This window comes from Taudactylus pleione, unplaced genomic scaffold (genome assembly GCF_031769625.1).
Source record: "Taudactylus pleione unplaced genomic scaffold, aTauple2 ptg000053l, whole genome shotgun sequence".
NCBI classification, from domain to species: Eukaryota; Metazoa; Chordata; class Amphibia; order Anura; family Myobatrachidae; genus Taudactylus; species Taudactylus pleione.
The window spans coordinates 46,854,455-46,868,821 of NW_028284455.1; the positions used below are offsets into that span (position 1 = coordinate 46,854,455).

The 14,367-nt window shown below is 44.1% G+C and overlaps 1 protein-coding gene across 1 annotated transcript in view; it reads left to right on the forward strand.

Annotated features, from left to right (window-relative positions):
* The window catches only part of TGM4 (transglutaminase 4), a 66,116-nt gene extending 53,997 nt beyond the window's left edge, over window positions 1–12,119 (forward strand). Inside the window, exons 11-13 of the mRNA XM_088463920.1 lie at window positions 489–658; window positions 9,228–9,364; window positions 11,978–12,119. Coding sequence (XP_088320046.1) covers window positions 489–658; window positions 9,228–9,364; window positions 11,978–12,119 — 449 coding nt within the window. The remainder of the gene's footprint in view (window positions 1–488; window positions 659–9,227; window positions 9,365–11,977) is intronic.
* The last annotated feature ends 2,248 nt before the right edge of the window (window positions 12,120–14,367 follow it).

Genomic DNA, 14,367 nt, shown 5'->3' on the forward strand with positions numbered 1-14,367 from the left:
TATCAGAGCCAAAATCACTCCCACTGACATCACTAGTGATGTCAGTGGGGCCGGACCCAGACGGTAGGCGTTCCCATGGAAACGCCTCCGTCTGGAAGCCACGCCCCCAAAGGGGGCGTGCTGTCAATCAACATCGCCAGCACGCCCCCTTTGGTGCGAGACCCGGAGCGACGGTTTCCCCGTCGCTAGCCGGGTCTCACGCATGCGCACGACGGAGCAGCCTCCGTCGTGCGCATGCGCACTAGGGCACCATCGACCCACTTGCGAGCGCTCAGCGCTCGCGAGCGGGTCTGAATCAGGCCCAGAGTCCACAGTAAGCAGAGACAGAGAAAGTGGCACAGATGGAGTTGAGGCTTTGATCAGCTGCTTTGTAATTATTGTAGAATGCATATATATATATATATATATTTGTAATAGATTAACATGTATTATATTATATGTGTATTTATCTTAATTGTTTCTTTTTCTGCAACATATCACATTTATAGCTGCTTCTGTCCCTTTGAATGTTGCTGGTGACCTGTATATAAAGTCTATGACCTTAGTGGATGATGAGCTCATGGTCAGAGTCAATGTCATAGCAGAAACCAAGGAGACACCTGAGAAAACTAGCGAGTGCCTGGTGATACCATTTATATATCCACCCATTGTAGTTGAGGTAAGCTCCACCCATTTAGTGCTAAATCTGTCTATTTTACTCTACTCATTTTATCTCGTATTTATTTAGCTCTTGTAACATAACCACGCACAATGAAAAATCCAGTTAGAGTTCAAATAAAATATAAGTTAAAATAAATAACAAGATCATACCTTGTATGCACCATTTGCTGAATGATGGTAATGGTCTTATGCTGTTCTGCCCTGAGCCCTAAAATATGTTTGAAATGGGCTGAGTGGGCATCACTTCTTCTCCTCCACCCATATATGGGAAGTTCTCATGTAAGGGCGAATAACATCTATATGACCTGAAAGAGGTTGTAGTATACAGCAGAGCAGAATGGGTGGAGAAAACTTCAATCGCCAACCTATCTATGTACGTGGAATCCTACTTCACAGGGGTATATAGCCTGAGAAGCTTAACAACATTTTAGAATATAATATGCTAAGGTCAATACTCATACTGTAAAAGCTATGATAGCGAAACGCGTATCGGTGTGATCGCTGTATGCTAAGAATCTACTACAAAAACTGTTGAAATGTCTATTTAAAATTTATGTCAGATGATAGCCTCGTAGTTTCAAATACCGATGTCCGTTATATAGCAGACCAATGGCGGTGCTCTGATACGGCGTATGTACCGAATAGCCTGGCAGAATATATACAAAAGGGCACATAAAATATTCTTAGCCCTGTTGTTGGATACTTTGATAAAAATACTGCATTGATTATAATAATATATTTCAAGGTAGAGAGAGATACTCTGCCGATAGCCGCGTGGTTCCAAATACTGGAGTCCACTATATAGCAGACTCACGGCGGCGCTCTGATGCAGCTTGTGTACCGAATAGCGTGGTAAAATACTTACAAAGGGGCACACAACATATTCTTAGCCCTGCTATTAGATACTATGTTTAAAATATCGCATTGATTGAAATAATATAGTTTCAGGTAGAGGGAGATACTCTGCTGAATAGGAATACAAATATATTAACTATGTCAAAAATAAGGTGTAATTTAGCACAGTGGAATGTTACAATATGTGTTGTGCAGTATTAAAGGCAACTTTGTTACCAAATGTGTAAATAAAGCAGAAATCTTATTACAGCGATATCACAGGGAAGGTTCTCCTATTAATGTAGTGGATGAACTACATTAGAGGATTACTTCCCAGTGCTTACTGCAATTTATTTTTTCCATATTTGAGTCTCCTTGTATATATTGATTGAAAAATACTCCCCTTATATACATCTGTATTTTACCTTGAAATAACCTTGTTATAACAACGCAGTAATAATATACTGCCAATCAGACACAGCGCAGTGGGTATTGCACGGCCAATTAAAGACAGCTTTTGTTAATTACATATTTAATGCTTAATGATAAACTACTATTTCTAGGAGCTGGTCATGTGACCAATATCAATCAAGGTATGTAAAGGCTTTGTCCATTAAGACACATTAGGGAGACGATACGTAGGCCTTAAGGTTGCAATAGACGACTTAATTATCAGAATCATACTTCTAAATTCAGGGTTTACCCCCGACAATATCTATACCAATATGAATATATACGAAGACATTGACACTTACTATTATCACGGAAGATTCCTTATAAGGCATACAGGGCCTGATTCAGACCCGCTCGTGAGCGCTCGCAAGCGGGTCGATGGTGCCCTAGTGCACATGCGCACAATGGAGGCTGCTCCGTCGTGAGCATGCGCGAGACCCGGCTAGCGACGGGGAAGCCGTCGCTCCGGGTCTCGCACCAAAGGGGGCATGCTGGCGATGTTGATTGACAGCACGCCCCCTTTGGTGGGCGTGCCGGGGGCGTGGCTGCCAGACGGAGGCGTTCCCATGGAAACACCTACCGTCTGGGTCCGGCACCACTGACATCACTAGTGATGTCAGTGGGAGTGATTTTGGCTCTGATAGAGCCAAAATCACTCCAGTGCTTGTGGTCACCGAGCCCAAGCCCAATGGTCGCGATGGTCTTGACCATCGTGACCATCTTTTTGGCCGCTCGCATATGCTGTGGGTGGTCACCCACAGCTATGCGAGCTGCCAGGAGGCCGCTCCAAGTTTAGGTAGGAGGGCCCTGATTCAGAGTGAGCGCTCTGGTCAGAGTGTCCGGCTCTGAATCAGGCCCACAGTGTGATTTTATATTTGCACAATTTCTAACCTTGTCACGATTTCTTCTAACTTTTTTCTTTTTTATTTTTTGCTATACAATGTTTGCTATGTATAATTTTAATTAATAGAATACATTTTATATTTTATTGTATTTGGTCAGTGGGCCACATATAGGCTCTTTTTCTTTTGTGTTTCACTTTGCCAAGATCATCAACAACTTCCTCACTGCTAAATTCAAGGGCTACTTCTCTGTTCTACTTGTCCTTGGCCTCGGAGATGCCTTTGACGCTGTCGACATCCACTGCACTCTTGTGGTTTATCGCTTATCTGATCAAATGCTCCTTCTCTGTGTCTAGGTCTAACTCCATCTCCCCTCTTCCTTCCAGATGTTGTTGTCCTTGGTCCCCTTTCCCTCTTCTCCTTCTATAACTTTTCCCTTGAAGTGCTCATCAGCTCCTCCAGTCTCCAATACCATCCGTAAGCTGATGACAACCAACTTTGATTTGTAACACTCCTATCTTAAATTAATAAAACAAATAACAGTATAATGGATGCTAATGCATGCTAGGCTATGTGAGCAGGAACATTTCAGAGCTTTCGTTCCCTTTTTCATATAGAAAACAGGCTTCTTGCAGTGGGAAGCAATTTTAATATCCTAGGTAACATTTCTGAGACACCAAACACAAAGAATTGTCAGAGAGGTGTCACTGAATATACTCTAATATATATATTAATACTATAACATGTTTATTGCAGTTGATGCACTAGTATTCCAAAAAATGGCTTCCATAGTAATTTCAGACCAGTAACCATATTACCACAAGAGGCCCAAAGCATTGGTTACTATCCAGGAGCCTAGACCAAAAGCTCAAAGTCAAGAGATTCAATCATTGGCCATCAGGTACTGGCCATACAAGATCTTGCTGGCAATAATGAGGGAACATGGCCTAAACTACAGGAATGACTCTGCTAGAGATGGTTAATATGATCAGAGACTGCCATGCATCTTTAAATTAAGTACCTGCTCATCAACATAATATAGGACATAACTAAAACTAGACAACACTTACAAAGGTGACTAGAAGAGAGAACTTGTGATGTTGAATTGTACGTTAGTACCTAGGAAGGTAAATGTGGACCCAGCTTTAGAAATGCACAAGAGGTCCAATAGTCATTTATTGTTTATCAAATAATGACACCATAATAGTGTTTTTCTGCAGAATGGGCACATGGGTCAGATAAAGCAGATCCTTTATAAATTGAGATGCCCACCGGTGGCTTCGTAGATCCAAGAAAGTGTGTGCAAACAGCCATGGTCTCAGATCCTTCAATAATCGATCATCTGAGTAACCCTATGGTCTCGCAGAATAACCGCGGCAACTGAGACACTGGTGCCAAGCTTTCTGTTTATGGGATCACAGTAGTATGCTGAGACATGCACCAAAAACGGCCGCTACACCCCTGCTGCCACACCCCATAACCGCCCCCAAATGGCCTCTGAAAGTCAATCATTTTGCAGAGAAATCCTCACTGTGAGGTACCTTGGCACATGTGCAGTGTGACTGCTACGCATGCACAGTCGGCCGATAATCACTCAACTGCGTACTTTTTTACTATTGCTACTTTAACTAAAGTATAAAAATCTGAAATATACATTTAATTATTGTAGGCACATCATAGGCTGACCTTGTTTATTATTATAAGCAATCTTATATTATATGCTGCACATATAGAGCAGGGTTTAGGAATAAGTCATTTGAACCAAACTATTCTGGTACTAAGGAGATAGTGAAAATGATCAAAAGTTGCCATGGACATTTCTGGGTTTGGAGAAATAGCTGTTCTGTAATGGTTATTTATAGCATGGAAAAATATAGCCTATCACTGGATAATACCGGTGTTGGCAACCATTTCTGAATGGAGTAAAAACTAGATCATTCAGACATACAGATTCTTATAGAAGCATAAAGGTTGTTAGGATGGGATGTAGTTAATAGACCGGCAGACTCAATGCTGCTGGTCTATATCCTGACACCAGAAGACTGGCAAGGGACAGAAGATAGGAGGCGAAATACCTATCTTCATCCCGACGCCGGAGTGCCGAAGGACTCCGGACCGATCAAGGTGAGTCTGGCCGTCCCTAGCACTTGGCCCGGGGAGGCAGGGTTTAGGTTTAGGCAACCCCGGGGGAAACTTAGGCACCTCCCGGGGAGGGTTAGGCTAGGGGAAGGGGGGGTTAGGCGCCTTTGGTGGGAGCTTAGGGTTAGGCACCCCCGGGGAGGTTTTTAGGGTGCATGGGGAGGGGGGGTTAGGTTCAGGCACCCCCGGGGAGACTTAGGCACCACCCCGTGAGTTTAGGGTTAGGCATCCCTAAGGGAGGGTTAGGGTTAGGGGGGTGAGGGAAGGCTTATGTGACTTACCTGCCGCTGTCGGGATTTCCTCCTGTCTGGCTGATATTGTCGGAATTTCAATCCCATTCCGTTAGGATAAGGTATAGAAAACATTTATTATATGACTGGAAGAGTAAAAATAGTTATCTTATTAAAGTATATTGCATAAATACAGTATATTAAATATGATCAGCTTACTTATCTCTGACTCACTGTCCTTAGTGCTACCAGTGTGTATAGTGAGCTAATGTCAGTTTATATTTATTTTACACTAACTGGGATAACTGGCATTGCAGGGGTTGAAGCCTGGACCCTGAAGTACACCTGCAGCCTTTATTTGTTTACATTGTCCTCACCTATAACCCCATTCCATTGATCCTGAAAAGGATGTCACTGTTTACAAACATGCATGCAAACAGTGGCGAAACAACCGTGGGTCTAAGGGTTGCAGCTGTTATGGTGCCCGAGCTACCTTAGTGGCCTGCCGCTCCCCCTGCACCCAGTCACATACAAAAGTTGGGCCTGTCCAGTCAGGGCAGCCAGGGGGACCCCGGTGGCAGCGGTGTTGATTTGGTGCTTGTCCACCAGCTGATTACAGCTGGCGCACTGGCAGGCAGACATGGAAAGACAGCGCCGTCGGTCACGAGGCAATCAGAGCTTGCGGACCGGCAGCCAATCAGCAGTGATGACTCCTGATTGGCTGCTGGTCCTCGAACTCCAAGTGGCTTGCAACCAGCGCCAGATTCAAATTGCGCCAGTGCTGTCTGTCCATGTCTGCTGCTGGTTGCCGGTGCACCAGCTGTAATTAGGAAGCCCAACACCAAATCCACACCTGTTGGCTGCTGATGGCACACAGGGGGAGGCAAGAGGCTGCTGATGGAACACGAGAAGGTGAGTTGCTGGGGGCGGGGGCATAATGTGTAAGGAGCACTACTGTTGTGTGGAATAATGTGTTTTATGCAGGGCCAGCAACAGAAATCTCGGGGCCCCCCCATCACCTGGCAGGTTGGCCACCCTGCCCCTGTACCTCATAGCCCCAGCCTCTGTGCCCTACAGCCCCTGTGCCTTAGAGCCCCAGTGTCTAACAGATCCAGTCTCACAGCCCCAGCACCTGTCACACAGCCCCAGTGTCTGTGTCTCAAAACCCCAGCTGGTGTCTCACAACCCCAGTGCCTCTCCAGCCCTGTGCTTTCCACTCCATCCCATCTGCCAATTCATCTCCTGCTTCCCGAACCGTGTCTCCCCAGCCCCGACAACCACCACTTGAGCACCACTTACCTGCAGCCTGCTCCTGTTCCCTTCCCTGGCAACTCAGACCGGGCTCCTCTCCGACCCAGCGCCGTGACGTCATGACATCGCGCACGCTGCGCCAGGTCACAACAAACTTTATTGTTCCAAGATGCTGGCAGCCGGTCTCCTTCTCCTCTGTCTCTGTGCCCTGCTAAATACAGTAGAGGCAAGGAGGACACATGAACTGAGCTCCTGAGATTCCTGGGGGACCGGGGCCCCTCGCAATCTCGGGGCCTGGTACATGTGTCCCCTTGTCCCCCCCTGTCGTCGGGCCGGGTTATATGGGGCACTACTACTTTGTGGCATAATCTGTAAAGAGCATTACTGTGTGTTATAACTTATAATGTGTAAGGGGCATTACTGTGTGACATAATGTATAAGGTGCACTAATACTGTGTGGTATAATGTGCATAAGGGGCACTTCTGTGTGGCATAACCTGAATGGGCTCTGTGTGGTATAATTAATAGCCTCTGTGTGGGGGCAAATGCATGTGTTACACCCTTCCATGCAAACACAGATGGCTGACTAATATATATGGTAACTTTAAACAGAACTAACTCCTTATTTAATATGAACTTGTATGAGTCATAAAGTTTGACAGTTGCTCAGCCTGTGAGGTTGAAAGAATACTTTTGTAGCTTTCACACATGTTTTTGGCAGACTGCTAATTCCAACTGGAGCCTATGTAATGTAAGAGTGTCCCCATTTTTAGGGATTGTGTGACAGTGTGGCCCTGACAAAGTTCAACCTAGGCAAAAACCTAATGCTGTTCAAACTACACCACCATGCCAAATTTGGTGAAACTAGGTCCAAAACTCTGGCTGTGTATAAAGGACAAAAAAAACCCAGACAGACCGACTTTTTCACTTATTATAGAGATGTTTTGTTGTTTAGTCAATAAAACAAAAAAAGTTCATTAAAAAATGACAACTCAATTAAAAAAAGTTATAGAATTGTGGGCAAATATGTGTATGTTTGAAAACTAAATTTAATTCTTGCTACTGTAGCTTGTTTAATTTACAATTGAAAATTAGTTAATTGCATTACGTTATTGAAAAAGGACCCTCAAGCTACCTGTGAATTCTTGTAACATCAGCAATTGATTGCAGCAATCGTGCAATTTGCAATCGATTGTGTATAAAAATCTTTCCCTTTTTCAATCGATTGCAGATTGCAGAGATGCCACAATCGATTGAAAAAAGGAAAGATTTTTATACACAATCGATTGCAAATTGCACGATTGCTGCAATCAATTGCTGATGTATGGGGGCCTTACGATAGAACAAGTAACTGTGGCCCTCATTCAGAGCCGGACGCTCTGAGCAGAGCGCTCGCTCTGAATGAGGGCCGTCTTCCATAAAAATGGAGCGTCCTCCTGGACGCTCGTATAGCTGTGGGTCACCACCCACAGCACATACGAGCGTGCAGGATGATGGTCGCGATGGTCTTGACCATCGCGACCATCACCAGTGCGACCAGAAGCCTGTGGTCGGGGTTTTCGACCACAAGCCCTGGAGTGATTTTGGCTCTATCAGAGCCAAAATCACTCCCACTGACATCACTAGTGATGTCAGTGGGGCCGGCTTCTGACGGAAGGCGTTCCCTTGGGAACGCCTCCGTCTGGCAGACACGCCCCCGGCACGCCCACCAAAGGGGGCGTGCTGTCAATCAACATCGACACAAGCCCCCTTTGATCAGACACAACGAGCGAAGGAAAGTTCTTCGCTCGTCGCGTCTGGCGCATGCGCACGACGGAGCTCCCTCCGTCGCGCGCATGCGCAGTGCACACCATCGACCCACTTGCGAGCGGACAGCCGCTTGCGAGTGGGTCTGAATGAAGCCCTGTGTACCTGGACAAACCATTTTGCAACTTGCAATGCAAGGGGTGCAAATACATAATTTTTTTGCATGTGGGGTAAATACTGGCTGCTTTTGCATGTAGCCCACAAACACTGCAATTTAGATGTCAGTGTGGACACACCCCTCCCATATCTAACTCTCTCTGGGCCTGATTCAGAGCCGCTCGTAAGCGGCCGCTCGTTCGCTCTGAGCGATGTTCGCACAACTGCGCATGCGTATGGGTCTTAATGCGCATGCGCCAAACAGTCATTGCGGTCAGAAATCGTGCACTCGTAAAAGAGCGAGGGGCTGCTAATTTGATTAACAGAATGTACCGTTTGTGGGTGGTAACAGGGGAAGGTGCTTGAAAACGGGGGAGTGGAGATCCGAACGCAGGCGTGCCTAACGGTCAAAAGGGCGTTTAATGGGAGTGCATAATTATTAAAGGAGCGTCATCGACCACGTCACTTGGTTGTCTTTTAGCCTGAACTGCTCGCAGTGATAGCGGTAAGAAAATCCTACCACAACCACTGCGAGCAGTTCAGATGCCTTTCGATGTTCCTGATTAATCTAATATATACCGGAGATGACGTGTGATGCGAACAGCAAAGGGGCATCTTTACAAAATAGCGAGCGCATTTTTCGGACGCTCACTCAGACATAGAGGCATCAACACACCGCAAAGAGCGAGCGCTCACTTTAAGTATCCGGCCCCTTTGTTAGAACCGTCCGCAAATAGCGTCCGGCTCTGAATCAGGCCCTCTGTACATTTTACATCTGCCTCACCTGCAGTGCAGCATGGTTTTACCAGGATTCAGTCACTGAATCTGAATCAAGATATTTGACAATCGCTAATCTTCAGCTATTGAAAATGACAGCAGTCACATGAGACTGAGATTGTACTTTGTTCCCATGCAGATGCCAGAAACTGGAAAGCTTAATGAAGATTTCACTTGTACCTTTACCTTTAAGAATACTCTGAGTTTTCCCTTAGAGAAATGTGAGCTACACGTGGAAGGACTTGGCATGTTCAAACTGGAGAAATTCAATCAAGGGTGAGTAAAGAATATTCATGATGTAAAATATGCAGGCAGTATCAGGAGCGTAACTAGAGGCTTAGAGGCCCCTGGCAAATTCTATTTGATTTCTATAAACCCTTAGGTCTATGAGGTAAATTTACTAAAGTGGAAGTTTTTAGAAGTGAGTTTTAGAAGAGATGTTGCCCATATCAACCAATCAGATTCTACTTAACATTTAACTAGCACCTTCTAGAAGACAATAGCCATAATATGATTGGTTGCTATGGGCAACATCTCTTCTAAAACTCACTTCTAAGAACTCTTACTTTAGTAAATTTACTCCTACGTGTTTTATTATATCTGAATGATTTCTGTATCATGCATATTAGAAAAACAATTTACAATGAAACTCCAATTCATTGATCAACACGTACAACACAATATATGTGAACCCGTTCAGTCAAGTACATTCTAAAGAAATGAGCTTTTACTGTATATGCAAAATAAATAATAATCAGAATTGATTACATGTTAAATGTTATTACTGTATAGCTTTTTCATACCTTAAAATTCCTTCCTTCTGGCTTTGACCTTGACAAAGTTATCTATAACTTCTTCGAAATCCAGCTTCCTAGCCACATACTGCTGGATGGATAGGAGTGCTAAACCTTTCACTCTTTCCTGACTCTTGGTGCTTCTCAGATAGTTATTTATGATTTTAAGTTTGGAAAAAGAACGCTCCGCACGGGCAGCTGTGACAGGAATGGTCAAAAACAACATCAAAGCTGTACAAAGTTCAGGAAAACTGGACGAAAGAAAGTAATTTTTTACTATAACAAGACAGGCGAGTTCACTGTTTGTTGACTTTTGTGATCTCAACACCAAGTGCCGATCGCATACATAGAATCTCTCACGAAAATGCTGGGGAAATGTTCTTGCTGTATGTATCTGCAAAATATTCGGCTTTATGCAGAAGATCAGTATCACTTACAATTAGCAGAGAGTTAGTGGGAGATTCAATTAGCCCTGATAAATTATCGGGGATGAAAAAAGGGAGACAGCCTCGGGCTTTATCACCTGTGTTAACACCTGTTAAATGAAGGGTCTATTTACTAAGCAATGTTAGGAGACAGAGTGAAAAGTGATAAGGTGCCAGCCAATCAGCTCCCAACTGTCATATTTCAAACACAGCCTATGAGATGGCAGTTAGGGGCTGATTGGCTGACACCTTATCACTTTTCACTCTGTCTCCTAACACTGCTTAGTAAATAGACCCCTAAATCCTTAAAAAGTTCACCGATTCGTGCGTTAACTGGCTGTTATCACCGTTAAGAGCAGAGTTATCAGGGATTTCTTCTTGGGTCTAATTAAATAGCCCAAGTCGATTAATTAGCCCGCAGTAAATTACTGCCGCTAATTGAATCTCCTCCTTAGGCTCCAGAACGGTTAAGTTTAACACCTCGTTCATCATCTCCATCCACAGCAGCAGCTGCAACGTCCTACATGCCTGGGCTCATATTCTCCTCACTCAGCTCAGGATGCGGCGGCCAGCCAATCACCTCTCCCTGTGCTCACTAGGCATCCCTGTGTGTAATCAGCGGCGCGCACTGTTGCTTTCTGGCCTCTTGCAGCAGCGAGTGTGTATCGTGGGCAACGGCTACGCACTCCCAGATGAGTTTGACAACGCTCGGAACGGCTGTACAACCTGCAGGGTGCATGGCATTGAGCCCCCTTCACCTTTTGGGCCCTTGGACATTTGCCAGTCCAGCCACCCTGTAGTTACGCCACTGGGCAGTATACAACCTAATAATTCTGTAGCATCAATCCCTAAATTACAGAAGCACTTGATGGTACGGTATGTATCAGACATAAATGGGCTCAGTAATAGACAAATTGTATGCAGAGATACAGGTCTATATATGGTGTATACCACGGGCCGTACCGCTCTATTAAGTGTACGCCTTGGGCTCAATTAATTGATAGTTACCAAACAAAGTATTTTACAATTGTTCATAAGTTAATTTAGAGGAAGTACATATTTCTGAACTGTCCTAATTTCAGTGAGACAGTGCCGATTTGCAGACGTTGAAAGAAGTTGGACATATAGGGTAGTGGGTGAGACGTCACCAGAAAGGGACCAAGGCTGTTTGGAAAGTGGGCAGTTTAGGGCAGTGTTGAGTGAAATGGGGCTGTGGTACTGTGGGAACTTACATCACACTCCTTTGTGCAGTTTGCAGTTCTTTGTGTGATATTTTTAAGTAGCTCTATACTAGTTCACCTTGCTGAGAACTTTGAATATGCCGTTGCATGGTAAGATAAATTGTGCATGGTAAGCAGGATGAGAAATCTGCGGAATTAATGCATATTTCCACTTTAATTATATTTTGCAGCCAATATCCTTCCTTCTAACAAACTCCCGTGCTCAAACACTTGTTGCCCCTCATTTACAGGCAGTAGAAGGGTAAATCCTTTGACAATGTTCTCCCAAACTGTCAGGGTTCCTAGTATGTTGGTATATGGAGGGCTGTAAAGTCATAAATAAACGTTAGGTGTAATTATCCTTTGAATAATTCTAAAAGTTTCTTCTGTTAGAAAATGTATAATAATATGGAGCATTTTTAAATGACGATGTTCTCAATTTATAAACAGAGATGTCAGACCCGGAGGAATCTTTTGCTCTAAGATCATATGTGCCCCAAAGAAAGTCGGGGAAAAGAAAATTGTGGCTGAGCTTGTTTCCAAGCAAATCAAGGGGATATCTGCAGAAAAGATCATCACCATCACCAAGTAGACCTGCAAGGAAAACCTATTCATTTATGGCAAATCACCATCACGTTGCTTTCTTTGAAGTTTACCTTTCCTTTATCGGATCACTTCAAGTTTAGTGTGTGCTTATGAGCATTAGTACAAAACATTCACTTTGATTAATAAAATAACGCTGTGACAATTGTGAAAAATATACTTATATCCTGTTTGCTTGTAGTCTTTACTAATCTTGCTTGAGGAGTAATATACACAGTACAAAGTCTCAGGAAATAAAGGTAACATGCTGAGTGCTCCTTAAATCTAACTATTACATTTTTTTAAATTATTTTTATATCAATTATTGAAATAATATAATATTGTCTCAACCTAGACTCATGATTTGTCCAAAGTAATGGGAAGGGAAGAACATGAATATATGTGTGTCACTCATCTGTTATGTGGGGTACACACATGAATGACAAATCGTTAGATAGGCCGACCTGTCAACAGATGTAACGATTTGACATACAGTAGTTATGCACAACAACTTTATGCATACACACTTACTGTGATGTCATTATCGCTAGTTCCTAGCTTGGACTGTTGTGTGTACATACTGCCAGATAGACTGAACAATATATCGTTCGTTGGCTGTACGAATGATGTATTGCCTAGTAGGCACCCAGCATTATAACAGTGGTGGATAACAGGCAGCCCAGCGAGTCCACACCTGTAACCCACAGCTGAATGCTGCAATCTAACTTACACTGAAGTGCCAAAAGTCATGGGATAGATGCCTAGTATTGTGTAGGACCCATGCTAGCCCGGCAAAGTGCATCAACTCAACGTGGCATCAATTCCACTAGTGGATGGAAGATCTCTGGAGAGATGTTGGCCCATGCCATCTGGATAGCTTCCCATAGCTCCCTGATATTTGTAGGTGCAGGATCTTGGGTGCGAATAGACCTCTCCACCACATCCCATAAATGCTTGATTGTGTTCATGTCGGGTGAACGTGGTGGCCTCACCATTCATTGGAATTTGCTAGAATGCTCCTCAAACATATTCTGGATAATTTGGGAGAGATGACACAGCCCCTTATACTGAGGGAATATTCCATCATTGTGGGAGTACATGAAGTCCATGAAGGGCTACAAATGGTCATCAAGCAATGCAATGTAGCGGTTAATTAAGTGTTCAGGCAGACCCAACCCAATTCATGTGAACACACCCCAAACCATTATGGAACTACCACCAGCCTGCACGGTACCTTGTTGGCAGCGGGTGGTCCATGGCCTCATGGGGTCTGCGTCACACCCGAACTCTACCATCAGCCTGAAACAACTGGAACCATGACTCATCGGACTACACCACATGTTGCCAGTCCCCCAGGATCCAATTAGCAATGTCACAAGCCCAGGTGAGGCGCTGTGTTCAGTGTCGTAGTGTTAACAGGGACACAGGGATGGGATAAGGGGTCTTCTGCTCCCATATCCCATCCCATAGCTAAAGAACACTTCACTGACGTGCTGGATATGCATCTGGTATCTCTTGCATTGAATGTGGATGTGATTTGAACCAGTGTCAGTTGTTAGTTACCATGGACAATTCTTGCCAGGTGCCGCAGGTCACGATCATTAAGCACCCTTGGTCGGCCACTGTGCTGTCCACGGTGGGTGGTAATGCCTTCCATGGGGTATTCCTGGTACACACATGACACTGTAGATCGAGGAATGTTGAATGTCTGCACAATTTCGGAAATGGAATGTCCCGTCCGGCCGGCACCCACTAAATTGTCCCGTTCGAACTCCAATAATTCTCTTCTTTATGTCATGAGCAGCCTAGCCATTGTTCAGTCTGACTCAAAAGATGTCAGATTACAATTGATGCAGGTCTGGGCATTTAAAAAATGTCAAAGTATGGTGCAGCCACCTACCATTACCTTTACATACTGCTGTCCCATGACTTTTGGTACTTCAGGAAACTAAAGCCCTCCAGCCTTTGAAAATGGCTCTTTCAAAAGATTGGAGGGCCACACATGAAGTGTATCAAGTTGCCCATCTATGTGTTACACAATAATATATAATATACTATGCTAAGGATAACAATAACAATAATTTTAATACAAACACCTTGTACAAAACCAAACAGGAACAATGAACATATAAAATAATTTCAGTAGGAACAAAGAAAAATAACATATGTGAATACTGTATAAATTAACAGAATGACTAGAACGCCATATGGTTTCCACACATTTATGAATTAGGCCTGCAGTGCATGAATCCCAGTGC